A 27,720-nucleotide genomic window follows, 5' to 3' on the forward strand; every position below is an offset into this window, starting at 1 on the left:
AGATTCTTATTTTATCTTGAGGTAGAAAAATGGGGAATTCTTACCGTGACCAAGGTAAGAATTCTCCATTTAAAGTACAGCAGTTTTCACGCTCGTCGTCACGCTAAACCATTTAAGGTCACGCTAAACCATTTCACTTTACTATGAGGAGATTGATTCGATACTAAACCATTGCGTCTTACGATTAACCATTTGCCGATAACTTAAGCCATTTCACACTACTCTGAACCGTTTGTGTCAAGTCACTAAACCAAAGTACAGTAAGCAGAACCGTTTCTCATTTCGACACTGAACCATTTCAGTTAACACTTGGCCACTCGTGTTTTTCTTGAATCAGTTCAACAAGGTTGGCTAAACAGCTCCTGAATTGTGTAAAACATTTTTTGTTTGAATATTTCATTTCACCAAAGGCGACTTGTCCATTTGTATTTGAAATAAATCTCTTAAGATAAGATCAAGCGTTCTCCAAAAGACAATTAGACTAATTACCAACCAATTATATTTTTGTATTTTTGGCGGTGACGGCCGCCCATAGGTGTAAATTAGAAATCCTACAGCTAAACTTTTGAGAATATAACTTACTATCGAGGAAAAAAATTATGACCCAAGATGAAGAAGACTCGATAGAAATGAATAGGTTGATGTAACGACACAAGGCGAGGGTGAGAAGAAGAACCAAAGCCACGAATGAAGGAACAAACATGAGCTGATATAGAATTGCCTTGTAACCGGGGAACTGTAGAACATTCCGAAAAGCAACAACTGAGCCAGCGGTGAAAATACACAGCGAAGCCAGCCACACTATTGTTAGCTGTTCTGAAAAAGGGAAAGCGGCATTTTATTGCACTGACAGGCGGTGGATTGGACCCTGATGCAAGCAACATCACTAATCATGTTCGGAAGTGCCCTACTAGTTGCCATAGCAACAACAAACTGAAGACCACTGGATAAAGGAATTTCGTTGTCTTGGCCAGATTAGTATTATTTTGGCTGATTTCCGTATCTGTGGCTGATCTATTTCGGGGCAGGCTGTCATGATGGTAAAACCACCTGTAGAAGAAAAAATATAAGATAAATTGAGAGGTTGCTTGAGTCAATTTTTGTGGGGCATCTGCCGTTGGCCTTTCAGAACCCCTACCCCATTATAGTCTATTGTATGGCTAATTATCGACCCCATCTTAGTCACTTTTGGTAATACGCGCTGGTAACGACCTTCTAACTGCGAACTTTCCGTCATTTAATCCCTATTTTCTTAGACTTGTCTTACCCCCAAAATTTCGAAAATGTGCGACCCCATTATTGTAATTAACTCTGTTCAAAATGCTATAGTCAGTAGTCAGTTCGGTCGTGATCGTGACCTATAACTAGGAAGCACACCCCACGGGGTGGTCATACATGCAGCTGTGCCTCTGCTACGATCTACATACAGCCGGAATACACAGTGCATGTTCTTGTAGTAAAGAAACTGAGGTTTAAAGTGAACCTCGTAAGTAGTCTTCATTAACATCCTGACTAATTTCTTTGTCAGCTGTTTCAACGTCCACAATTGGAACTTCAGTTGAAATCCTCTCCATGGCCACTAAAGATGTGAAGAAATGTTTGCTACTAAATTTCTGTCTTAACGCTATCATATAAAAAGATGACCACAACAGGTAGCAGTAGCCATCAACTCAACTTAGCCTGAATTATATTTAATATATATGCTCTCGACAAATGGGGTTAAAAACAGAAAAAAGCAGCATTAGGGTCTCAATGCGTGACTTTTGTCACGAAGCATCTCCATTCCTCCAAATTCTCACGTGGTCTCGCTATATGCCGATATCGAGTCACGCACTTCTTAAAAACAGACATTCTAAAGCAGGTATTTATTTTACGAAACTCTTTTCAACTCGCATTTACTTTTGTTTTTCACAAGTTTCTTTGCGGAACTTTATTGTTTCTTGCTTAATGGAGTGACAGACTGTCACGCACTAACGTAGACACCACTATTATAAAATATTCACTAACATACAACTAGCGGTGTGTTGATTTGGCGTTGCACTCAGGCGGAAATTATTTCGCTGCGTTTGAAGACTAATCTTTCGCCGTTTAGAACAGACAGATGGAAATGTAGACTCTCCATTAGCAAAGAAATTTTAGATAAGATTAAAACCATTCCAATTTTCGCGCGTGGGAATCGATGACTCACGCTCGAGATTCTCCTGATTGACACGAACACTCATGGTGCCACTTGGAGTTAAACGCTCTTCAAGTTGAAAGCCGTTCACTGCAACGATTTTGCACTACAAATATGTGCATTGAGGATGCGCAAAACCTTTGAATCAAACTAACCTTTTATTGGTTTAAACACCGAATTAGTTGCGTTTGAACGCGTCCGTAACAAAAAAAGCAAGCAAATAAAAATATAATGAGTCTCAGTAATGAAAATGAAATGAAATTGGTATAATAGGATTTACACCCGTTTATATGTTAAAGGAAACATCTAAGAAGTAACTAACAATTTCGCTTGAAATACGAAAACACGAATATTATGCCATGTGCGTTTTTAACTAGAGAGATGGCGAACAGGCTATTTACAATTCGTTTAAGCCATTTTCTCTGTCGTTCGCATAGATAGAAAATAATAGAATTCCTAATAGGACATTTCGATTAAGTGTCTTGAAACCAAAACAAAAGTTATTACATCGGCAAATCAGTGGAGAGGAAATTGTCTCAAAGAACGGATACGAATTCAAGGTAAAACCGAGCAAAACTTCAAAGGTCGTGGAAACACGCGAGGGTACGAGTCGCGATTGGGTTTAGCGTTGCATCTGATTAGTTCCGAAGGGAATGAGAGTTTTTTGGACCAATTACAGAGCGTGGTGAAGCAAATATCAGATTACTTTCGACACTGAATCGAAAATTGCGCCTAATGAGATAAGAGGCCGTCACTCCCACCAATCTATACACTCTCTGATTTACTGCTCTATCATCTATGTTATCACTGCAAAGGTGCTTGGTTAGAGAGAATATTTTTATCATCAATGAAAAGTTTCTGCCAAAAGAAACTCGTCATTTTGAATCTGAAAGTGGTTGTACCAAAGTCACGCAGAAGATCATTTATCATTTCAAAATACTCCGAGTGTTGTGCTCCCATAGACCGATGTACCTTATGAACTTGAACAGTAAGTTCTAAGATGGTGGCGAGCAAGTTCATTAGAGAGATAGCAAATAACACCAGCACGGAAAGCTTTGACAACACAAAGATATAACTGGGATATTGACGCTTCAGAAAATTCATCTGCGTATAATTCAAGTAGCCAACAAATAAAGTTCTTAGAATATAGTTAAAAGCCAAACCCATCAATATCATCCAGGAGTTGATGGATTTGGCAGATATAGCGAGCTTGACGTATCTGGTCAAGGATACAAACAAAAGAATCATCAGAGTCCAAACCCATCAATATCATCCAGGAATTGATGGATTTGGCAGATATAGCGAGCTTGACGTATCTGGTCAAGGATACAAACAAAAGAATCATCAGAGTCCAAACCCATCAATATCATCCAGGAATTGATGGATTTGGCAGATATAGCGAGCTTGACGTATCTGGTCAAGGATACAAACAAAAGAATCATCAGAGTCCAACAGGAGGGAAGGAATTTCAGCTGATGTAGGATGGCTTTGTATCCAAGAAAATCTGGAACTTTCTGCAGTACCAAGATGATGATGACTGTGAAAACAGAGAGTGTAGCAAGCCATGTTATCACCAGTTCTTCGGAATATGGAAACAGTGCGCCTTTCTCACAAAAATAGACAGTGGAATTGTCTTTGAAACAATTTACACTGCGAATCATGTACACACATGGGCCACCAATATTCCATAGTAACAGCAAGGTAAAGCCTACAGCCCACAGTTTGATGGATCTTTTGTTTTGCCTGTCTTCGTTTGGAAGAGGCAGGTAATAGCTTGAGCGGTGCAGGAGTGATGCATGCTCGTCTATGTCCACACGGGTTGTCATCATAAAATCCTCTATAAATATTCGTTCAATCACTTCGTTGCTGAAATACAATACACTGATCTCTCCTTAAAAACTGGTGATCCTTTGATCAATACTGAGGGATAAAAAAGAATCAAAGCAGAACTTTTTAGATGTACGTCGTTAGTTTCGCTTCATAGTAAATGGAACTGTTGTTTTGATAGGCGTGTAATATATTCAGCACACAATTATTAAGAAGCACTTAACAACAATGATTCAATGCTGTGTAGTTTAGGAATTTTTCATAACAGTAAGCCGTGAAGACTACAACACCATCGTGCTGAATGAAAAAGTTATGAAGTAAGAGGGCTCTGAACTTTGAGAGAGCTAAGGTGCTGAAAGTTTATTGTGTAAGAGTTCTCTGTGTTAAACTGAGAAAAAAAAAATTGAAAAAGATCAGCTGATGCGAATTCCTAACAGGTCCGGAAAATATGGTAGTCACAGCTGGGCCAGTTATTTTGCTAAAAAAAAACTAATCCTTATGTCCCAAACAAACTTATCATTTTAAAGGACTACATAAGACAGACGAGCAGCGAAACAACAGAAGAAGCACAACGTGAGTTCTGTGCGGAAGCTAGAAATGGTTTTCAATTTTTTAAACGCCGTTTCAGGGTAGACATTACAGAACTGATCACTCAAATCATTTGATTGCTTTCTAAATATTTAGTCATTATTTTAGAGAGCAAAGCCAAGGTTATTTTGTCTTTATTAGGAACGTTCAGCTGTCATTGCACTTACAAGTGTGTTTGAGAAAATTCAAAAGGCTTCATTTAAATCAAAAATATATTTTTTTCTTACCTTGATATTACTCCAATGTTGTTTTTTTAAGCCAAAATCTCCAGGTCTCTGCAGTTTTGGTGAAACTTTTGCAGGGGTCTGCTTAGGATCATGCTTATGACCACAAGTACTACGTTAGCAATGACCGAAAAATCAGAATGACCAGTAGTCGTCAGTTGTACCTTTGCGGCTGACACCAGTTATTGCCAAGATTTTTGTCACAGATCGCGTTTCTGTTTCATGAATCTAATTTCAGTTGCTGACGCATATATTGAAAAATGAGGAAGTTAAGGGACTAAAATAGCGTCCACGTTAATCATCTGACAGCAGACTTGTAGTTCAGTGAGCTGAGCTTAAAGAAAATCAATTTTGATTTCAATGCGTTTATCCACCTTTCAGCAAATTGACGATAGTGAAACATCACATGCATAACATATGAATAACATTACATGTACTACGTAAGGATTATCTAACAGTTACCTTGTGTTTGCCTTAATTAAATAACTTTTAAAGTCTTTTCGAGTTCTAGAGCTATCATTAGCTCTTCGGATTAGATTAAACTGTTTTGTGAAGAATCCTTTGACAGTGATATATATCCATTGATAAAGAAAATATGAAAAGGAGAGGCGAACATAAATTAATTTGACGTGAGCCACAAAAAAAGTTTAATGAAGACATACATCAGTTTCCGACTCCACAACTTCTAGAATGAATAAATTCGCCTGAATTCGTACGTTGAGGGATGTCGGAATAACTATAGAAATATAATTCTTCCGCACCAATATAATGATTAACACGTTTTCACCTGATGCCCCATGAGGACAGATCGAGCCAGCTTTAGTCTACGTTTTACATTTGCACGAAATTGTAATGAATAAATTATGAAAATACCGCATAAATATTAGAAAGTTAGTGGTTTGAAGAATGAAGGAAAGTTCACGAAATAAATTCTTCCAATTATACAAGTATGGCGTATAACTGCACATTGTCTTTACTTATAGAACTTTAATTATGCTTGAAAATTAGCGGTTTCCCATCAATATCGCTGATAGTTAGTCTTACGACATCTGCAAATTAATAAGAGTTATAACATTTCAAAATACCTCATCATTAAATGCCATTTACCAACACTATAGAGAAAGGTTATAGATGCCTTGAGGCCCAATCGCCGATGGAGACTGTTCGGCGACAGTTTTAGGCTTGAGACATGTCAGGGGAAGAACTCAGACGCGTAATTGGTACTACAAAGACACGATTACTATACTCAGAATGAAAATTTTTAGATGAAGTGTTAACTCGTCGCTAGTATGTTCTTTTCGGGCAAAATGCTAAACAATTTTCCGATTTTCACTCACGCGCGAAACACTTAATTTAGTATTAAGGCTTTTAGTGGAGACAGAGTAGATCTGCTCTTTCTCTACAAAATGACAACTTTTTTATAAGCAGCAATTCGGAATTTTTCCCTTTTCAGTAAGTGTGAACAACTAGTCAAGATGTTGGTCGATATAGAGACATATGTTTTGCACAGATGATGTCAGAGTTTTTAACCCATCATCCATCATCACAGCGTATGACAACTTCCTTAAGGGAAAGCAGCTGTATTCATAAATCTATTGAGGTAGTGTCTACACATCTCCATTAAGGTTTAAAAGTCAAACTGTAAATGCCATGGGTTGTTTTGCGTCCCTTAATAACAAAATCGAAGTAGTAGTCTCAGTTGCTGCGGCGACATCGACTTCGAGAATCAGAGACATTCCACTATCACACGAACAAAAATGCATTTTAAGAGAATTTTGGCAGCTCATTGAGCCCATTAAGAGCGTCATAGAGAAGAAAGTGTTTAAACTGTAAGTGTTTAAAATACTCGCCATCTCTGGTTTGTCGTGTTTTATTTCCTAAAAAAAAATGAATGTAGAGTCTCGAGTTGACACTAGCTTTTTTATGAAAATATCATACCACTATTAGGATTGGAATCGTTTAAAATGGAGAAAAAGAGGAAATAGTATGCTGATCCTAACTGGATGTCATGCTACACGTGAAAGTTGCTTACCTGCACATGTCGAATCTAGTGGTACAATTCCTTGGTTTTAGTTGCATAACGATTGAAACTTCAATTTCGATGGATGATTCATTTGAACTGTCAGTAAACACTACAAATTTAATGTCCAGTTGGTGATGACCATGGTATCGATAAAACACAGCGTTAGAGATAGACATCCCATTGAGTAAGCATTGAAAAACCTATTGTTATATAAATTGTTCAACTGAACTAGAGCAGTAAATGCAACTATGTTCACCAGCCGAAATGCGTGCATCTTTCAAACTCAATTTCTTTGCTTTTCATAACGTTCACCAAAAACGATCCATATTTCAAGTGTGTTTTTTTCTTTTTATTTTTCATGTCAATAGGCCACCATTGTGTCTTTGAAGCCCAAATTTTTTGCAGGAAAAATTCGTCCCCAGATGTAACATTCAAACATTTATACATATCATTTAAAAAATGAGAAGGAAAAAAGAGCATTTTCTGGGAAACTGAGAACAATTATTTACAAGTTTACAAAAAGGATCAGTAGCTGTTTATATTTGCTGACATTATTTTTACTGTCTAAATCACCTCTGAGCTGATCAGGTTCAAAATAATTTTCACATCTGTGAGAACGAGGGTTAGTCATCATATAAATAGAAATGAGTTTTCCAAATGCAAAACATTCAAATATAACGCGTAAACTTTTGCAACTGCGACCGATGTTTAAAAATTGTTAACGAGTGTTGTTGCCTAAAGAATTTGCGGACTTATCATAACGTGTTTAATGTCCTTTTAAAGGTGCCACCTGTTGTTTCTCTATATCCTATTGCATAAAAAGTTAAGTTACGTCTTTACTAGAGCAGTACTTGAACAAGTCGCTAAAAACCGAGCTCTGGTTTTAAAGAGGAACCTAAAAATTTAAAACAATCAAAAATTTAATAGACAGTGAAAACGTGTTCTCGGGCCTTTTCGTGCGCAAACGCAAAAGCACCAGCGCCAATTGGGTTATTATCTTACGGTAAACTAACTTTAAAATGCAAACGAATGCGCACTACTTTTGTGATAGCATAGTTCTATTGAAGATGAGAATGGAGATTCACAACAGTGTAGCTGTGTCTTGTTGTGGGTATTACTCAGTAACTTGATTTCTTTGTATAACTGGCAAAATGGAAGTAAAATTTATTATCTGAAGTAAACGTGAATTGAATTTCAATTATTCAGAATTGATAACGATGATCATGAATGATTTTGTTTCAGACTCTTTGAGTCCAACCCAAGAGTTCAAGACATATTTCCGCCTTTACGAGTTTGAAACTTGAAGCCGTAATCAACTCTCGATCTCTGTATCTTCACATCAGACGAGTCATGACTGCGCTAGAAAATGCTGTGTTTTCTTTAAACGACGCAGAGGTTTTCATCGAGTATTTAATGAATTTGGGAGAAAGACATAAAGCATGGCCCGTGAGGCTGGAGCCTTTCGACGTATGTATTCTATTATGCCGATCAAGGCTACTTAGGGGTACGTATCGTTGTATAGCGCTGTATTGTGATGTAAATTACAGTAGCAGGAAGTGTAGTGCAAACAAGGGGTGCATATTTAACAAATGGTTCTCAAGAAGCTAGAGCTGCTCTTGGCTACGCCTCGAGCAACTCTTACGCATCTTTCGTGCTCTCCAAACTTCCCGCATGCTTCATATCTCGATGAACGCACAGCTGACGTATGAACCAATTGTTTTATAACATTTTTCAACTCGACGGAAAATTTTTTTCTCGCGGGATTTGTTTGCTGACGTCCTGAGCGTGCACAATAGGAATATGAAGCACGCTCGCGCAATTAAATTTGATAAGACAAATTTATTAGCTATGTTATAATATTGCTTATGATCCATCAAACAATTTTGCTCGCGCTCGATTGGTCTAAACATAGTAAGTGACTTAATATCCCCTGGCTAAAACTGGGTGTATCCGAGTATATCACCTAAACGATATTCCCCAATTTGCAGACCTTGCGTCCACCACGATAAGTCTTCATCTCAAAATTAATGCAATTCAGGGTAATTAGGTATTATGAACTGAATCGATAACGTAAATTGCCCACCATAAAGAGTTTAAAAGCTCACGTTTCGAGCGTTTGCCCTTTGCAATCGCTCTGAAGAAGGGCTAACGCTCAAACGTCAGTTTTTAAACTCTTTGCAGTGCCAATTTACGTTATCAACTCACTTGATAATACTAAATTACCATGTTATACTCTCCCACCGACGCAGCACCACAGTTTTTTTAGAAATTTAACCTCTTCTTAATTCAATCTAGTAAGGTGTTCATTAACATTTTTCACGTGCGTCGCAAAATATTTGAAGGATAAAAAACACAATAGCGTCTATTTTGCGCAAAAATATGTACGGATATTTGTCCTTGGATATTGTCTGTTCCTCGAAGCTCACAGTTTCCGCATCTTGGAACAGAAAACTCGAGAAAACGACCGCGGCAAATATTCGCACTTATTTTGGCGCCAAATTGGAACAATTGTTTATATAGCGCTGTATGGTGATTTAAAATTCAGTAGAGGGAAGCATAGTGCTATCGAGGGGTACATATTGTTCTGAAGCGTTGTCTAGTTACGGCATTTTACGGATTTACAGTGCTACTCTGGGGTATAATGTTGTATTTTGCTGTATGATGATAAAACTTGCAGTACAGGGATGTATAGGGACGGGGAAGAGGGGCATATAGGAGTGCGTATTCGAGGAGACATGGAGTTAAATAATCGACGAAACCTGTTTGCTCATTATGAATCTCTCAAGTTGTCATCGATTATCTCTCTACGCACTATTATAACTTATCCTTTCTTAATTATTGTTTTGTCAAAACTCTTCCCCAGGGTCTTCTCTGCGTCTACATCCGAGATGGCGGCTACCGACTCAGTAGAGTCCGGCTGTGGATTGGCCTGCCGCCATCTTGGATTCGCATTGTAGGTGGACCCTGGGCGAGAGTTTGACCCATTCCCAATCAGATGATAGAAGAGGCCTTAATTTGGACATTGAGGGGCTCGTTTCCGACTAAATGCACCGATTATGTCGCCGAGACTTGGAGGGAGCTCTTCCGATTTATAACTGCTATTATGATGAGAGGACTGAGGAGAGCAAGCACTGGCACCCTGTCAACTAGGAATCAATCGAAAGGAAAACTGAGATTTCACTAGAGATGACTTTAAGAGGACACCATCCCAAAGTGGACATAATACGCATGATAACAACTACTATGGGGGAGTAACGAGGTATATGAGTTGTAAGAAGCCTGACTTTGCGCGAAGGTTTAGACGAGTGAAAACTTAAACAGACAAGGAGATAGTCGCGTCCTATAAAGCGCGGAGAAGAACAAAGTTAAGGGCAATAAAAGAGATGCGCGTAAAGATGGGAATAAAGGAAAATTGCGATGAAAAAAAAAAATGGAAGAAACCAGAGGAAGGAGAAAACTAAAGGGATGCGCAAATGTGAAAAGGTGTAAAAACTTGTGTGAGGAAAAAGATAAAAAAAGGCGCACACATGTAACAGTATGAACACGTCCGTTGGCGTTCAAAACAGTGTGGCAATACGAAGAACAATAGACAGTGAAAGAGATACAATTGAAGAGATGACGCGCTTTTGTTAAGTGGGCGGGGGCTTGAAACATGGAATGTTAGTACACTGTTAGCTGCACACATTATCAACTTGGCGCGCGGGTCAAAACAAGCATTGAAGTCCCCATAGGATGTAAATCAACGCAGTTTTTGTATTTTATACACTGTATATTTCTCTTACACAAAGAAGTAAAAAAATAAGCACAATAGAAACTGCATAAAATCTTTCAAGGCTTTAAGTAAAATACGCGCTAAACGGAGACGCTAAAATGAACCCATTTACTCCCAAGACTGATCATAATTTAAATTCTCCTCACGGTATTAATACACCGACAAACATGGAGTCAATAACAATGAGAGAAAATCCAAACTGGAGGATAATCTTTTACTAGAAACTTAATGTTACATCGAATTCTCGGAACAGGCGGCAGCAAAGAGAAACACATTCTTATTAGTTGGGAGAATTTTTCTTCAGAACTTGGGAGTTCATGAGTTAATTAATATAAACTAAGGTAAATGAACAATTATCTTCAATCTAAAAAAAAATAGCATCAAAACACTTCACACGAAATAAACTGATATTATACAAACCATGTTTAGTTGAAACTGTCCCAGCATGCCTTTAAAATCCTAGTTACATTATATTCAACCACGCATATTATCAGACATCCTCAAATCATGCTGAGGTAAATTTAAAGCGATGAAAAAATTTCAAGAGGTGATTTTCAACAATTAGAAGTTTTATCCTGAAGCCCTGAACTTTTTCAACTACGCACTAGGTTTACATTAATTAATGAGCCTTTTTACCAAAATAATTCCCATTGAGGACCACATGGCTTACGTTAACTGCTTCTCTCATTTATGAGTGTAAATATTGTCGTGCTAGAAACAACAAAATTCCATGTCACATAAATTAAAAGTCACACCTATGGAAACTTTAATTATAGTGAACTCTGCGTCCCTCTTTCATAGTTTAGATTACATGGACAATTTTTAGCCTCTCCGTCGTCGTTCTTTAAACCGAACGGAGAAGTGTTTGGTAAAACGGACAAAAATTGGCCAGACTCGTTTGATTGAAAACAGGGTTGTAGCCAGCTTTTTGACTAAATGTAAGCCTCTTCCCTCACAAATTTCAATTTTTGTTTCAACATTTGCAAGAGTCATATTATCTTTTAGTAAAAGTCAAGCGGGCAGAAAACAATTGTAGGCCGGGCCTACGGGGCTAGAGACTGGCTACACCCCTAAAAGTAGGTGTAATGTCTCTAACATATGGTTAGTAAATTTAATAACATCATCTCTGATGTTTACTTCTTCAAATTAAGCTTAGAATGGCAATCTTGGCACTGACAGAACTAGATTGCATTAAAATGGATTGAGTTCAAAATGGTAATCAATTTTTTTGTAAAGATGAATGTAAATTGTAACAAAGTAATTTATGATGTAGAAAACGGTCTGAGATCAATTCACATATTCAATTCACATACATATTCAATCAAAGTTTTGAAAATAAAAATTCGCCAACTTTTGCAAATGACGAATTGTTTCTTTGCTTATCAAAAGCTTAGAGCATAAAGGTAATTAAAATTCGGTGGAAAAGCCCCTGGTTAGGTAAAAGAAATAAACTTTAAATTATTTTCCATACAACTGATTGTAATACAGGAACAGAGCCGAGTGACATGTTGGTGGAAATGGAAACCTCGTTCATAACAGAGGCCTTGTTGCATTTCCTTCTCTTCACAAGCATTTGAAATTTGTTAAGGTAACAAAGAATGACAATTCCACTGATCAAAATATAATGAAAGAGACTGGTTTATTTCTTCACCACAGTAAAGTTGCACATCTCAAGTTCCATTTAACAAAAAAATAAAAAAGTAGAGAAAAATAGCCAAAAATTGTCTAAATAGAGAAACATTTAAACCTTGCAAGTTCCTACTCCATTCTTTTGAGATGAAAAAAGAGATTTTCTCATTTATTTGATTTTCTATTCAAATTTTCTCTTTCCTTTGCCATCAGGTCAAACGTGAGGTCATCTCCAATCAGCAAAAAGGGCGCCCAGTATTTGATGTCGTGGAACTCATCTGATTCTCTGAGGCTTTTCATGGCCAGGTTCAGTGACTTGCTTGTAGGTTTACCTTCTGCAAGGTGTTGATAAAAGCATTTCATGAACTGGAGAGTAGCCTCGTCATCAATCGCCCACAGGGACACCACAACAGACCGAGCACCAGCCCCCAAGAAAGCGCGCGCAATGCCAACCACACCTTCAGCCTTGATCTCGCCCCGACCACTATGGCAGCAACTGAGCACAACAAGTTTGGCGCGAAGTTGAACATTCAACACATCTCGAATCGTTAAAATATAATCCTCCTTCTCCGTAGGCACAGTAGATATTCGGTCTAGGTCAGGTGTAAGAGCAATTTCGCCAGTTTCCGGACATCCGTGTGCCGCAAAGTGAACTAAGGAAACGGAACTGAGTCTTTTCAACACCTCACGTTTCGTGGCTTGTCTGCCAGTGATTGGCGTGATATTCAGAATTTTTCCGATCACTTCTACTTCTTCTTTAGCACACGGAAGCTGCTCGAGGACTTTCTCTCCCTCGCTGTTAGTAACCTCGGATACCCACGGATCTCCCACAAGTAACGCGTCACTGCTTTTGTGATAATCATCTGGGCAATCAGTAATGAGTCTAAGACTTGCTAACGATGGAGCGACTCGGATTGTGAACGATTCACACAGGTATTTAGACTTACCATCCTTCAATGCAGCGTAAGGAGCGATCCACAGGGGTCCATCAGGAATAATGAGTAGCTCATCCCCTTCAATCAAGTCAGCCACCGGCTTCATAACGATTTCATACAAAGTGCTCAAGCATCCGTCTTGTTGGATGTGAGGTTGAGGGTTGGCTTCTTTGGTTTTCTCATCCACTTTTGAACGGCCCTCCCTCAAAGCATCTAAAGATCGATTCTCGCATCTCACATTAGAACGAACACCAAGTTGTGTATAGACACCGAGCATGAACGACTCAAAGGACTGGCTAGATCCACCATTCTCTGAAACAAAACCTTTGAGTTTACTTTGTCTTAACTGAACTTGTTTTCCTTCGGACACAACCCAAAGATTGACGTCAGCTGTCTCCACTGCCTGAAAGACGGTGTTTGATGGAACGCTTTTTAAAACTTTTGAAAAACGTTTCATCCAAATCGATGTAGACTTAGCAGTGACTGCTAAATCTTCATCACCTGCCTTGTGCTGACTTGCTTCACCACAAAAACTGGATTCCATAAGGTCGGACAGAGCTTGAGCTCGTCCTTTCTCAGCAACAAATAAGGCTTCATCTATATTACCTTGTTCTACGAGAACTCTCCACAAACCCGTATACGCCATTTGATACTGATTTCGAAAGTTAACTTTCCACTCGTCTTTAGATTTTAGAAGTACTCTCAAGGAATTGAATATGTTTATGCTAGCTTGGTAATGTTCAACGGCTTTTGGCAGTCCACCTTGCAACTCAAAAACGCATCCTAATGAATAGTAGGCCCTTGCCTCCAAGGATTTGTCTCCTACTTCTTTAGCTATTTTAAGATGTAGGTTGCGGTACTCTAAGGCTTTTTTGAAATCACCCTGACGGTGATAAGCATTGCCAAGATTGCCATAAGCAACACCCTCCCCATGCTTGTCTCCTACTTCTTTAGCTATTTTAAGATGTAGGTTGTGGTACTCTATGGCTTTTTTGAAATCACCCAGACGGTGATAAGCATTGCCAAGACTGCCATAAGCGTTACCCTCCCCATGCTTGTCTCCTACTTCTTTAGCTATTTTAAGATGTAAGTTGTGGTACTCTATGGCTTTTTTGAAATCACCCAGACGGCGATAAGCATTGCCAAGACTGCCATAAGCGTTACCCTCCCCATGCTTATCTCCTACTTCTTTAGCTATTTTAAGATGTAAGTTGTGGTACTCTATGGCTTTTTTGAAATCACCCAGACTGTGATAAGCATTGCCAAGATTGCCATAAGCACAACCCTCCCCATGCTTGTCTCCTACTTCTTTAGCTATTTTAAGATGTAAGTTGTGGTACTCTATGGCTTTTTTGAAATTACCCAGACGGCGATAAGCATTGCCAAGATTGCCATAAGTGTTACCCTCCCCATGCTTGTCCCCTACTTCTTTAGCTATTTTAAGATTTAGGTTGTGGTACTCTATGGCTTTTTTGAAATCACCCAGACGGCGATAAGCATTGCCAAGATTGCCATAAGCACAACCCTCCCCATGCTTGTCTCCTACTTCTTTAGCTATTTTAAGAAGTAGGTTGTGGTACTCTATGGCTTTTTTGAAATCACCCAGACTGTCATAAGCATTGCCAAGATTGCCATAAGCGTTACCCTCCCCATGCTTGTCTCCTACTTCCTTAGCTATTTTAAGATGTAGGTTGTGGTACTCTATGGCTTTTTTGAAATCACCCAGACTGTGATAAGCATTGCCAAGATTGCCATAAGTGTTACCCTCCCCATGCTTGTCTCCTACTTCTTTAGCTATTTTAAGATCTAGGTTGTGGTACTCTATGGCTTTTTTGAAATCACCCAGACGGCGATAAGCATTGCCAAGATTGCCATAAGCACAACCCACCCCATGCTTGTCTCCTACTTCTTTAGCTATTTTAAGATCTAGGTTGTGGTACTCTATGGCTTTTTTGAAATCACCCAGACGGCGATAAGCATTGCCAAGATTGCCATAAGCACAACCCACGCCATGCTTGTCTCCTACTTCTTTAGCTATTTTAAGATGTAGGTTGTGGTACTCTATGGCTTTTTTGAAATCACCCAGACTGTCATAAGCATTGCCAAGATTGCCATAAGCACAACCCTCCCCATGCTTGTCTCCTACTTCTTTAGCTATTTTAAGATGTAGGTTGTGGTACTCTACGGCTTTTTTGAAATCACCCAGACGGTGATAAGCATTGCCAAGATTGCCATAAGCGTTACCCTCCCCATGCTTGTCTCCTACTTCTTTAGCTATTTTAAGACGTAGATTGTGGTACTCTATGGCTTTTTTGAAATCACCCAGACTGTCATAAGCATTGCCAAGATTGCCATAAGCGTTACCCTCCCAATGCTTGTCTCCTACTTCGTTAGCTATTTTAAGATGTAGGTTGTGGTACTCTATGGCTTTTTTGAAATTACCCAGACGGCGATAAGCATTGCCAAGATTGCCATAAGTGTTACCCTCCCCATGCTTGTCTCCTACTTCTTTAGCTATTTTAAGATGTAGGTTGTGGTACTCTATGGCTTTTTTGAAATCACCCAGACTGTGATAAGCATTGCCAAGATTGCCATAAGCGTTACCCTCCCCATGCTTGTCTCCTACTTCTTTAGCTTTTTTAAGATATAGGTTGAGGTACTCTATGGCTTCTTCTCCCCGATTATAGAGACCTATGACTTTATTGACATCACCTGAACTTGCACTACCGTGGTCATGACTAATAGGATCTTTTTCCTCCATGGACTTATCTCCCACTTCACTGACAGACTGAATTCTTAATGACAACAAGATCCTATTGTTTTTTTCAATCTTTTTTATGTTAAGGGTTAAAAATGTGGAAAAAACAAAAAAATATTATTTTTCTGATCATATTGATTTATGATAGTGCATTTTAACATTTGCGTGCTTGGTTCCCAAGCCTTTGAACAGGAGTGTGGCTAAGGGTGACCTTGTTATGATAAAAACATTGCTGCTATTTAAAGCAAACTACTTTGTTATTATTGTTTCTAGATACTGGTCTATCACAACAAGGTCAACTTGAGAGTAAAAAAAATATCAATTTGGGGATAATTAGTTGATCCAATGCTGAACTCTTTGAACTAACATTACAAAAATCGTACGGTTAACAGTAAGGATAATTACAAACTTGGTCTGTAAATTAAATGGTTATCTAAGCTAATGTAGCAGTTATTGGCATGGATAGTATAACTAAGTCAAATTGGCTAAAAGGAGTAATATCTTTAATAAGTCATGAGGTAATAACTTTTCCTACGTTTCTTAATAACACACTCTTAAAGTATGTGAGCTGACAAGTTCCCATCATAATTAATACCCTTCTTTGTATTTTCTCCCTTGAAACATCAAATTATGGAAACTATTTCCATTATACCCACGGTTAAAAATGAAAGATTCCTTCAAAGGATACAGCTAGTCCCTTATTACACCAAGCGATTGCTTCTTCAAATCTCTTCAATTCAACACAAGCAGTGGCTCCTGTAGGCAACAACACAAAGAAGCATACTATTACTGTAGCTCAATTCTGAGAAAAGAACCTGAAACCATTGAAATCATTACAGAGCAGAAGAAAAAAAAGACAAAACAAAACAAAACCACCCCCCCCCCCGTTTTTCCTTGGTTTTCACCAAGGAAATCGCTTCAAATAGGTAAAATGTATGAAGCTCTCACTACGATGGTATTTAACCGATTACTCTGAGGGTTTGCACACATATTTTTACATCCTCAGTTAATAGGCGCCGCGAGTATCAGTCAGTTTGATTGACGGCTTGTCAATCAACAGAGGCAAATATACGACTGTGTTTTCGGACTTTTCGATTCATCCAAATATTTGACAACTTTGAGGTCAAATATCTCCCGTTGCCAGAAAGCTACAACACTAATCTTAAGTTCCCTTTATAACCCATCATTTCATCTCTGAAAATCATTAAAAAAATCTTTGGGCACTACCGTATTGTCTTGGATGTCTTTTAAAATCTGCGACTGTGACAAGTTTCTCTCAACTACACCTATCACGCAATTCTTGCTCTAGGCAGTCACTTGACAAAATAAACCTACATTTTTTAGCTCTTTATACAAGATGCTTGATCAAGAAAGGTGAAAAATGTGAAAAACTTTCGAGATTTTTTGTAGGAATGGAAAATTTCACGTTTAGAGAGATGCATGTAGACGAAAAGTCAATGGGAAAATCATAGCGTTTCTTTCTTCAGTCGTTTATTACTTTGAAGATTTGCAAAAATCAGGACATAGGGCTCTTGTACAGAACAAAACATTCATTAGCCTATACTTTGATCGTCTATTATTATCATCACACAGTTTACAATAAGGAAACTGTAACAGGAGAGGAGATTTTAAAGTCACATGTCGCCTGCTTGTTGACGTACAAGTTCCCGAGTGTAACAACTTCGGCTTTTCCATACCGCGAATGACGGGAAACTCTGCCCCCCTTATTTGGTAGGAACCAGTACCAGTAGCCCCATAAATTCATTAACTACGTCATGTTTCCAGAAAATAAGACTGGAAAATGTTTTTTTCACTTTCTACCATCAAGAAATCCACGTAGAGTATTGTAGTTGTAGTATTTGTAGGGTTACTGCGTGACCTTTCATGAGAAGTAAAAATTGTTCATCTTTTTTTTTTCAAGAAGACACTTCTAGAAAGTTCTTAATCCTTCTGTTATCTTATTTTCCTGTTTTTTGACTTCAAATATCATTTGCATTTGCTATTATTTTCGCTGATTGTCATGGCCTTTCCTGCGTGCACTCGCGAGCTAGTTCATATACAGTACTCTTTCGAGTTTCTCTGGGTGGTGTCGGGCTTAGATGTGTAGGTCTGGCTCAAAAGATATCTGCACGCTGCAACACGGGTTCCTATGTTTTCTCCTTTTTCTTCATTTGGATTTTCATTCTCTTGCTTGCATTATCACACATTTATGTTTTTTTATTCCCTCAGCGCGTTCCCTCAGATTTGGAAGTAGGCCATGAAAAGTCAATATTGACCAGAACTGAAATCCTTTTCTATCACTATTTGTTTCGGAGAACCCCCGTCATTTATGACTTTATTTCACAAGAAAATGTGTTTTTATTTGCTATTTATTTCCATTAGCAAATGAAACTAGGTCCTGATAAGTTTTTTTGTCTCGTGACTCCCAAAAACTGTGTTTGCGACAACATCAATTGAGAAATCAAAGGCAATTACGCCTGAGAAATTCGCTTGTAGCCTTCTACCCGCAGAAGGCAACTCCATATAATGAAACGTTCTAAGACCTCTGTAAACTAGAGACATTGGGTGATGTGGAGGAGTGAAATATTTACACTAAATCTGTGACCCTCAAACGGATCACGTACCCGTACATGTAACGTCCGGAAAATGTCACTCATGTATAACACCGTAGGCGCACCTGGCGAATTCTATCCACTGACTTCAATAGCAAAGAGAGAACTTATTTACTATTTGTATATGAACAAGCTTATTTACCCTACTTGAAAAAAATCCTTGATGAAGTCTACTATTGTCAGACGAAACGTGTGGGAGATAAATACAAGTTTTTACTTTCTTAGTTCGTGCAGTGATGCTCACTAGTTTGTTCCGTCAAAAATGCTTTTAATGTGAAGTCACGTCGACCTCGACAGAAAAACTAAGCTCACCCTGTCATAATCAATGGTTTGATACCATAAGTACCAATATAGGTACATTATTGGGCTTTGATCACAATGATGAGAAAAATGTGCATTTCCTCACGCTCGCCACGTTTATTCTTTGGAAAATTATTTTACTAGAGGGCGATGTCGCTTAGCTTGGCGCGTCTTGACTCTGGCCGACGAAAACTATCGAGGTGAGCTCCATGACATTCTAGTCAAATGTTTTAAAAACTTTGTCTACCCTTGATTTGCACGCAGAAAAAAAAGGCAAATCCCGAACGGTATTTCAAAACACTTTATTAATTAGTCAATTTATGAACTGTTTCATAGCAGCCCGAGGAAAAAGAAAAATTGAAACAACCGGCGTATCGGTCAAATGAATTCCAATTGTTTCAACAAGGAGTTGGTAAGTTCATTTTTCCTAGTAAATTTAAGTGGGGGTCATTTTTTTGTGACAGCCGATCAAAGATAGACATCTCTGAAACGTCTCTGAAACTCTTTTTAAAAAGAGTTTACACTTCCGGTAATATTTTCCTCCTTCTCGTAACAGCGCAACAGACATTGTTAATCCTATGTAGTGTAGGTGTATCAGTTGTATTACGTCTTCATAGTGATGCCATATAAGAAATCGAGTGTCTAAAAAGCCCTCAATTTAATCTAACACTCGAATTGATAAAGTCAAGATGGTACAGTTGTCTTGTTCATTTGCAACTAACTGTAGAACCAAATGTTATTTTTCTCGCGCTGGGCAGGGACGGATACAGCTCACACCTCTAAATTCGTGGGTATACAGCTTAAAAAAAAACATTTGAGAGACGTCGATGTATCCCAAACATGCATTTCGTCCGAGATGGAGCTTATTCTAGCGCGTATTGGCTTATTTGGAGATTACAAAGGCCGCGATTTCACGATGTACCTCAAATATCGTGCACAACTTGGTGTGAGATTTAGACCTTCGGGTTCGAAAATGCCAGTATCCTCCTCATAAAAATCGGAGACATAAAGTGAGAGAGAGATGAATCTGCAGATGGCAGAAGAAATCAAAGCTGGTGGCGAGTCTTCCTGGTGGCGGCAAGGTGACTGTTAACCTAAATAGAACGCGTACTGTAGCTGCTATCTTGGAGTCGACAATGAATAGGGAAGAAGGGCAAGAAGAGCTCTTATCTGAACATCAGTTTTCCTAACTGGTGATTTGTGACTGAGATGAACTTTATATCATATGATTGCTAGGGATACGCAGGTACTGTAGAGGCGCTCACATAGATAGAGATGGGCGATCCTCCCTCTGACTTAAGAACTGCGACAAGTTTATAGCGCAGACCAACTGGCACAGTTTGAAGCACCTCAGGGTCTCACTAGGCTCGTCACATTAGAAACCTTCAGCAAATTAATCATGGAAGCGGGTGGTTATCAGCAACGTGCACAGATTTCTGAACGCGGGTCATCGCGAGAACTATACCCAATCCGTCATAGACGGAACAAGAAAGCGAGATATTCTTGCTAAAAGAACGATGTATCAAGTCGTTTCAGTCACCGGCTGTCATCCAAATGCACCCTGACAAAGACAAACACAGTGAAGCTGACAAAAAAATTCCGCCTAGGATAAGATCAAGAGGAAATGGACTAAGACCGGCTTGCCATTCTATAGGGGATGGCTACGTTCAAGGTCGGACCTCAGGTAAAATTCTGACGAACAATCCCTAACTAGCCAAGTGGACTTTGGATGGGCTCTTTGGAAAACACAAAAAACAGCCACCTTTTCTCAGAAAGCAGAGAATTATCTCCTAGACGTGTGCTGAACAAGGGAGGAAACTAGTAAGGCAACCGCCCCTAATGTGACTTCCCAAATATCGAGTTTAAGAGACGACACCGGCCAGAAATGTTGTCTAAGACTTACCGGTTGATACAGCAGCAAATCGCTCGATACTTCAGCCGGTTATCTGCCGTAACAAAAATTGGTTTATTGCTGAGGTCCCCCTCTGTAAATATGAATGAGAATGGAGAGGCCGATGCCAATGATCTAGCTATAGAATTCGAAACTGACCGAACAAGGCAGAAGATAAGGAGAGACCTTGCAAAATTTAGACGAAGACTGCAGGAGAGGGTACAGCTGCTATTAAGCTAAAAAAAAAAAGGACATTTGCATCTCACTTTTCTTTCATATTTATTGTCTTTGCTCACGAAAACAACTGGCTATGTCTTGGGATTTCATCAAGGGAAATTTGCAGGAAGGCTACTCGTCAAATTACTGCTGGCTCATTCCTATTTAAAAATTTCATTTAAAAAAGTCACTCAATTAAACGCCGGCAACACTTGATCTAGAGAGATGTAGATTTATAAGTAGTAATAGAATGCTTGAAAAAAATATGCAGATTTTTTACGATCGAAACAGGTAAATAATCATAGAGATCTGCAGATTATTCTGAAATTGTTATCTAGCAGACAGCATGAACAACGCGCTTGAATAATTCCTACGGAGAGTCTTCGGGTCACACAACAGATGTTAGCTTAGCGGAGTTCTGCATGGAAATGTTCGATGGCGGTAGGTGACAACGTCAACACTATTTTAATTTTATTTTCGGGAGAGAAGCACAGTTTTTATTCCGATAGAAAAATTTATATTTGCTCTCGAGCGAGAGCGCAGAATTTCTCGTCTGTGAAAGCCGAAGTTGTAGCACACTGGAACATGTAGTAATATCAGCCAACACGCAGCATGTGACTTTAAAATCTCCTAAAATGAGCAATGATGATGATAAACAATCAAATTATAGACTAATGAATGTTTTGTGCCGTACAAAATTTTCCCATTGATTTTTTTTTTGATGTATCTCGAAAGTTTTTCTCGAAAGTTTTTCACATTTTTCACCTTTCTTGATCAATCATCTTGTATAAAGAGCTAAAAAATATAGGTTTATTTAGCAAGAATTGCGTGACAGGTGTAGTTGAGAGAAACTTGTCACAGTCGCAGATTTTAAAAGGTATCCAAGACAAAAATACGGTAGTGCCCAAAGATTTTTTTGATGATTTTCAGAGATGAAATGATGGGTTATAAAGGGTAATTAAGATTAGTCTTGTAGCTTTCTGGCAACGGGAGATATTTGACCTCAAAGTTGTCAAATATTTGGATGAATCGAAAAGTCTAAAAACACAGTCGTATATTTGCCTCTGTTGATTGACAAGCCGTCAATCAAACTGACGGATACTCGCAGCAGACATTAACTAAGGATGTAAAAATATGTGTGCAAGTCCTCAAAGTAATCAGTTAGATACCATCACAGTGAGCGCTTTATACATTTTACCTATTTGAAGCGATTTCCTTGGTGAAAACCTAGAAAAACCGGGGGGGTGGTCTATCTCCCCCTGGAAAAAAAACCAAAACAGAAACCAGTTTGTCTTTTTGAGTTTTTGGTAGACCCTTTAAACTGGCAAAGTTTCATTGAAATTGGTGAGATGGCATGTAGCACGACTGCCCGGTGCGCACGTGGACACGCTCTTAACATATCTGACACCTGTGACTCATTGAAATTTTGCTTTGCATTCTGCATTGAGTTCTTCATCCAGCTCAAAATAATATTCTCATCATGATTAATGTAAAGTAATGGCGTAGCAGTCAAGAACTGGATTCAAATGTAAATCAGGGTGGTCTCGACCTCTTAATTAAAGTCAATTGAGACAAGATTGAACTCCATTTAACCTCATTTAACCTTAGAGTGTTGATTTCTTTTTTTATTATTATTATAATAATTATAGTACAGCTAACATATCTAACCTCTCACAATTGCCTTAAGGAAAGTTGGATTTAACTCAATGGCTGCTTCTGCATCCCTTAGTGAATCCTGGTGATTTCCTGTTATTGAAATAAATATCTCTGATTAGCCATACATGTTGCAAACCAACTATGGGAAAAACTTGTGATGCTCGTTGATATCTGGGGTAAGAAGTTACTTCTTTGTATATTTGAGAGGCCAAGATAAGATATAAATTTTTCCGGCCGTGCATTCAAAATTATCACCGTTTTCAGAAAACTACTACTGACAACTCAATAGCTTCAAAACAGAAAAAAAATGCATATTAAAGCTCTCATCATCTTACCAAGTTTAGAATGTGCAATAGCCCTGTTGTTGTGCAGTTTGGCCTTCAGTTCTTTCTGGTTGCAGTTCATTTTAATTCCTTTGGTGTAAAAATGAATAGCATTGATGAAATCTCCTTTCTTGAAGGCCTCATTACCCTCATTCCTATAAACATCAGCTGCAGCTGCAAAGAAAAAATAAAAAATAATTTGTGTCAAAGTCTGTGGTTGTAGTTAATAATTACCTGTGATTGTAGTTAATTAGTGCATAAGCAGAGCTGCCAAGATCTGGAGATTTAAAATCTGCAGATTTTTCCTTTAGTGCCAGCTACCACTTTTGCACCTGCCTGACTCTACCCATCCCCTGAAAAGCTTGGAGGATGTGTGCAGTCCCCCCCTCCCCCCTCCCCCCTTCAACAGTCATTATATAACTAACAGTTATTATATAAATCATAAGAATAATGATAAAGAAGATGAGATTAATATTTATAATGATGTTAATAATTTGGTTGACAACAGTGGTAATAACAATGATGAGAATTAAGTGTCACTCAATTAGAAGCAAACCCTTAGGCATTTAAACTTTTGGACATAGGTTTCCTAAAATTCCTATTCCACAGGCAAAATTAATAATGTTTTTAAATGCCCCACACAATTTTTAGGCAAAAAGCAAAATAATTAGCAGACTGACTTTCACCTAATTGACCAAGCTTTAAAACCTAGACCTTGTAGACTTTTTTCTTCTGAGCCATTTGTTAGTGAAAGTTCACTATCTACCTTAACTCTTTAAACCCTAAGAGTGACCAGCATCTCACTTCTCCTTACAGTAATACTGCTGAATCATTCACTAAGCTCATGAGAATAAAGGAAATGATCACCAACCTAAGAAGCATTGATCTTGAAATGAATTCTCTTTTTCAGTACCACAAGAAACATACAAAGAATAGTATAGAGAATATGGATACTGATGTTAGGGTGTCAAGGGTTAAACACCTCCATATTCAATGATATAACACTTGCACTCTACTGGAAATTGGTTGCTTGGGGGAAGATGAAACTTTCAATTGATTGTTGCATAATATAATAGAAAGATGATAATGATGATGGTACTTATGATGCAAACTTACAAAATGGATGTTATATGATGATCAAATAACGCAATTACTTATTATAACTTTGTGTAATTTGCTTTGAACTTTGAGAAAAGAAAATAACAAATATGTCATAGATCCTCTCAGTCAATGAACAACATATTGTAATCATAGAAGAGAGTCATAACTGGCCAAATATCCTTTAAAGTGGTCATGCAGTGTATAAATATCCTTCTCCACATCTGCTTACATTCTTGAAACTGGTGGAAAAGAAAATGTTTTAACAATGACTAAAGCCAAAGTTGAACCAAGCTCACCTCGTAAAGTGTCCTCATCAAAATCTGGAGCATTTTCTTCATCAGGTAAGTCTTCATTTTCAGATGGAACCTTAATTGGACTTCTTTCTTTAGCCATAGCAACTGTGAGGGGATGCTTCTTAAAAAAAGTTGCTGTTTTAAGTCATCCTGGCCTGAAAAAAGGTTGTTGCAAATGGTAAAAAATTAGCTCAACATTAATTACCCAATTATAAACTAAATATTTTTTCCCTTCTGAGAATGGGAGGGATACATAGACACAAAATCACAAGCAATCAATATTAATAGCATATTTAAAGCAGTAAAAGAACAAAAGATACATACATACATATATGCATACTGAAGAAAACAAGCATTAATATGTAAATGAACATTAATTCACTTCTCATTACAATAACTTTCAAGATTTACGAAAGACATTCCCAATTGACTGAAATAAATTGGGCAAAAATCAACATCTGTGTGTTTCAAGTTTATATAATTTGTAACAGTAGCAAATTAAATCATTTAAACTAAAGAGGTGGTGGGTAGTTAGGTCACATCTGGATTTGAAAAGTAGCCCATCCAGGACCTGAGCTTTAATTAATCCTGGCTTCCTCACATGAAGCAACTGGGAGTATTACTACCCAACCCTGGACAGGATGCAAGTCCATTCTCCCATTTCCCTCCCCCCCCACCCCCCTAGCATTTTATCAGGTTTCCCTGACTAATTTTTGCTACCCATTTATACTCCTGGGTGGAGACAGACACTGTAAGAGTAAAGTGTTTTGCACAAGAACACAACACATTGACTGGAACCCAGACCTCTTGACCCTGCGTCCAGCACAGGCCAGGCCAGGCTACAAATGCAGACCTCTTGACCATGAGTCAACTTCACTAATCATAAGACCACCATGTCTCCACAAGAGGGAAGAGTTTATGCTGAATCCTTTCTCATAAGAAACAAATTTTACAACACCAAAGAAAAATTCTCTCATCTGATTTTTAAATAGGGATTACTGGTCAAAACTTATAAAAGATATATTTCTTTAATTCAATTTCCTACAGTTGAGCTGACACCAATATTCATATTGGTGAGTGTTGGTTCAACTGTTACACTTATTGCTGGAAAAACAGTGAAATATTTGCAGTACATTTATGCATGCTGATGTATGTTGAAATGGATTTCAATTTGGTACAGGTGAAGACATTTGTTTTTTTCTAGTATATGTACATTTCACTGATTGTTTTTGTATTCATTCCATGTTTACATTGTTTTGTGCTCAAAATTGATTTCTCTTTGATGGTTCAACTTTAATTCTCCTAATAATCAACATGGCTTGTTTTAAAAATATCAAATAATCCTTGCTAGCTGTCTTTATGTACAAATGAATTCAATAAAGAGTAACGAGGAAATCAATTGTACTGGAATTCAAAATAGCCAGAGATACATGTACAGTGTAAATTACATTTACAAAAGCCATTTCTAACTTCTAACTACCCAGTTAAGCACCAGGGCTTTACTGGGGAATATTGGCCCAAGATTGCAGCAGTAAAGAAATGGCATGCTGCCAGTATTCCCCAGTACAGCTCAAGAGAGCAAGGTAATTGTTGTGCACTAATGTCACTTTGGCTAAACTATAGTTTGCTTTGAATTTACATGTTTTGTGGTTGTCTGTATGGTGCAAGGATGCTGTGTATGGCAAAATCCTGACCAAGTAAGAACCGATCAGAACTTTTTATTTACTTCAAGCCTTGCCATGTGATAACATAAATTATCACGAGACACATACTTGGATGCTTGCAGCCACATGCAGAACTTAACTAGTTTAAATGTGGTCATTGATTGATCATATATTGATTAGAAGATGACAAAAGGTAAAACTTTTCTCAGATACCATTCAATCATTATCAGTTGATGAATTGGATTCCTAAAACTGGAATTCAGTTAATTGAAAGGACGCTTCCATTAAATCACCAGCTGACATTTGAAGAAAAATCAACTTGTCTCAATATTTAACAAGGAAATCAGTATAGCAGTACAGTTTGGAAGGACAATCTTAAAGCAGTCTATCAAAAAGAAAAAATTACTTTCAAAATATAAAATAATGAACATAAACACATGAAATACGCTGGAAATGTTTATCGCTTTTTGATTAAATGCATCTCAAATACGGGAGCAATTTAAGTTAACACATAATCCAGACATGAAAGCTAGCGCAAAACACTTTCCGGTGTGCATGTTCCACATGCATATGACACACAAACGAAACTGAAAGTGTTACGATTATCAGCGCTTGCACTAAATTGAATCGATAATTTGGAGATTTCTTGTATCTCTCCCAAATTAATTATTTTTTAGAGGTAAATGCCAGGTATTGGCTGAGAAATTGTGGGAATTCGACAGTTGTAACATATTCGTGTAAGCTCAGCTCAATTAGCTTACAAGTAACACTAAGCGTCATGCAATACAATTAATGCACGCCAGAATCAAATAAAAGCTAGCAATCCTCGTCAGTTAACAACAGGAACGTTTTTCATTGCCGGAAATCAGAGAAAATTGGGACAGATTAAGAGCATTTGAAGGAGAAAATTTTGACTGAGAAACGCGAAATAAAAGTATCTACCTTACATTCAAAAATCTGAAACAACCATGCGTTCTTACCTCTGTCGCGGAAATGGAAGGCACGTTTGACTGTTTTACGACCTTGCTTCCTCAATCCACCATAGAAATGTTTCACAAAAAGTCACTAAGACTGAGAAAGTACGAAGAGAGAGTCGAAACCTTTGCTAGAAAACGAAGAATCTCAGTTGCGCGTTGTGAAAACGAAAGGGGGAGTCCCCTGGCCCATAACTCTGTGCAAGCTTGAAACCGAAAGTGCGTGACTTTTGTCACGAAGCACCTCCATTCCTACGAGTTCTCACGCGGTCTGCCGATATCGTGTCACGCACTCGTTCAAAATAAATAAATTCTAAAGCAGGTATTTATTTTACGAAACTCTTTTAAAGTCATAATTGCCATTATTTTTCACACGTTTATATCGTGAACAATGTCGCAAGAGTTCTTGTTGACAGGTTGACTGTGAAATTCGCAGGAGAAATCGCGCAGGACACTGATGGTTATGATCTATTCAAGCTCTGTGAGGACCTCCTCTTGACTGAGAATGAGAGGACGAGCATGTTCAGAGAAGGTATTCAGTCTGATGATCTTTCGAAGATCAGCTGCAGTGCGGAAAATCGGAAGAAATAAGGAGTTGTCAAGGAGAATAAGCTTATTGATGTCTATCAGAACAAATGGAGCATTCCATTGGATCATGAGATTCTAAGGGAAAGTACGTTTTTTATTGGGGGGGGTGGGACGGGGCTTCGGAGGGAAGGGTCATTAGTCAATTTTTTACAAATTGGGGAGGCTCAAAC

The 27,720-nt window shown here is 38.2% G+C and overlaps 2 protein-coding genes and 1 long non-coding RNA gene across 5 annotated transcripts in view; all 3 read right to left on the minus strand.

Moving 5' to 3' along the window:
• The window catches only part of LOC149034742 (uncharacterized), a 367,942-nt gene that overhangs the window by 95,032 nt on the left and 245,190 nt on the right, over positions 1–27,720 (minus strand). The window lies entirely within an intron of this gene.
• LOC149034746 (uncharacterized) lies at positions 2,981–4,029 on the minus strand. Its single transcript, XM_089194658.1, has 2 exons — positions 3,630–4,029; positions 2,981–3,435 (listed from the first exon to the last, which is right to left on the minus strand). Exons 1-2 carry the CDS (start codon positions 4,003–4,005, stop codon positions 2,981–2,983), a joined length of 831 nt encoding a protein of 276 aa, XP_089050784.1. The 5' UTR covers positions 4,006–4,029.
• Positions 12,234–27,143, minus strand: LOC149034747 (uncharacterized). The gene is made up of 6 exons (XM_089194461.1): positions 26,969–27,143; positions 24,328–24,479; positions 22,943–23,104; positions 22,620–22,697; positions 16,621–16,688; positions 12,234–16,004 (listed from the first exon to the last, which is right to left on the minus strand). Exons 2-6 carry the CDS (start codon positions 24,422–24,424, stop codon positions 12,405–12,407), a joined length of 4,005 nt encoding a protein of 1,334 aa, XP_089050587.1. The 5' UTR covers positions 24,425–24,479; positions 26,969–27,143; the 3' UTR covers positions 12,234–12,404.

Source organism: Pocillopora damicornis, chromosome 14 (assembly GCF_964200805.1).
Source record: "Pocillopora damicornis chromosome 14, jaPocDami1.2, whole genome shotgun sequence".
NCBI lineage: Eukaryota > Metazoa > Cnidaria > Anthozoa > Scleractinia > Pocilloporidae > Pocillopora > Pocillopora damicornis.

Excerpts from the sequence above, each read along its gene's own strand:
- LOC149034746 (XM_089194658.1), bottom strand. The coding sequence starts at position 4,005 with ATGATGACAACCCGTGTGGACATAGACGAGCATGCATCACTCCTGCAC. Across the intron at positions 3,436-3,629 it reads GCTGAAATTCCTTCCCTCCT|TTTGGACTCTGATGATTCTT; the intron begins GTTGGACTCTGA and ends GATATTGATGGG.
- LOC149034747 (XM_089194461.1), bottom strand. The coding sequence starts at position 24,424 with ATGGCTAAAGAAAGAAGTCCAATTAAGGTTCCATCTGAAAATGAAGAC. Across the intron at positions 22,698-22,942 it reads TATTGCACATTCTAAACTTG|GAAATCACCAGGATTCACTA; the intron begins GTAAGATGATGA and ends TTTCAATAACAG. Across the intron at positions 16,005-16,620 it reads GGTGTAATAAGGGACTAGCT|ATTGAAAAAAACAATAGGAT; the intron begins GTATCCTTTGAA and ends AACATAAAAAAG.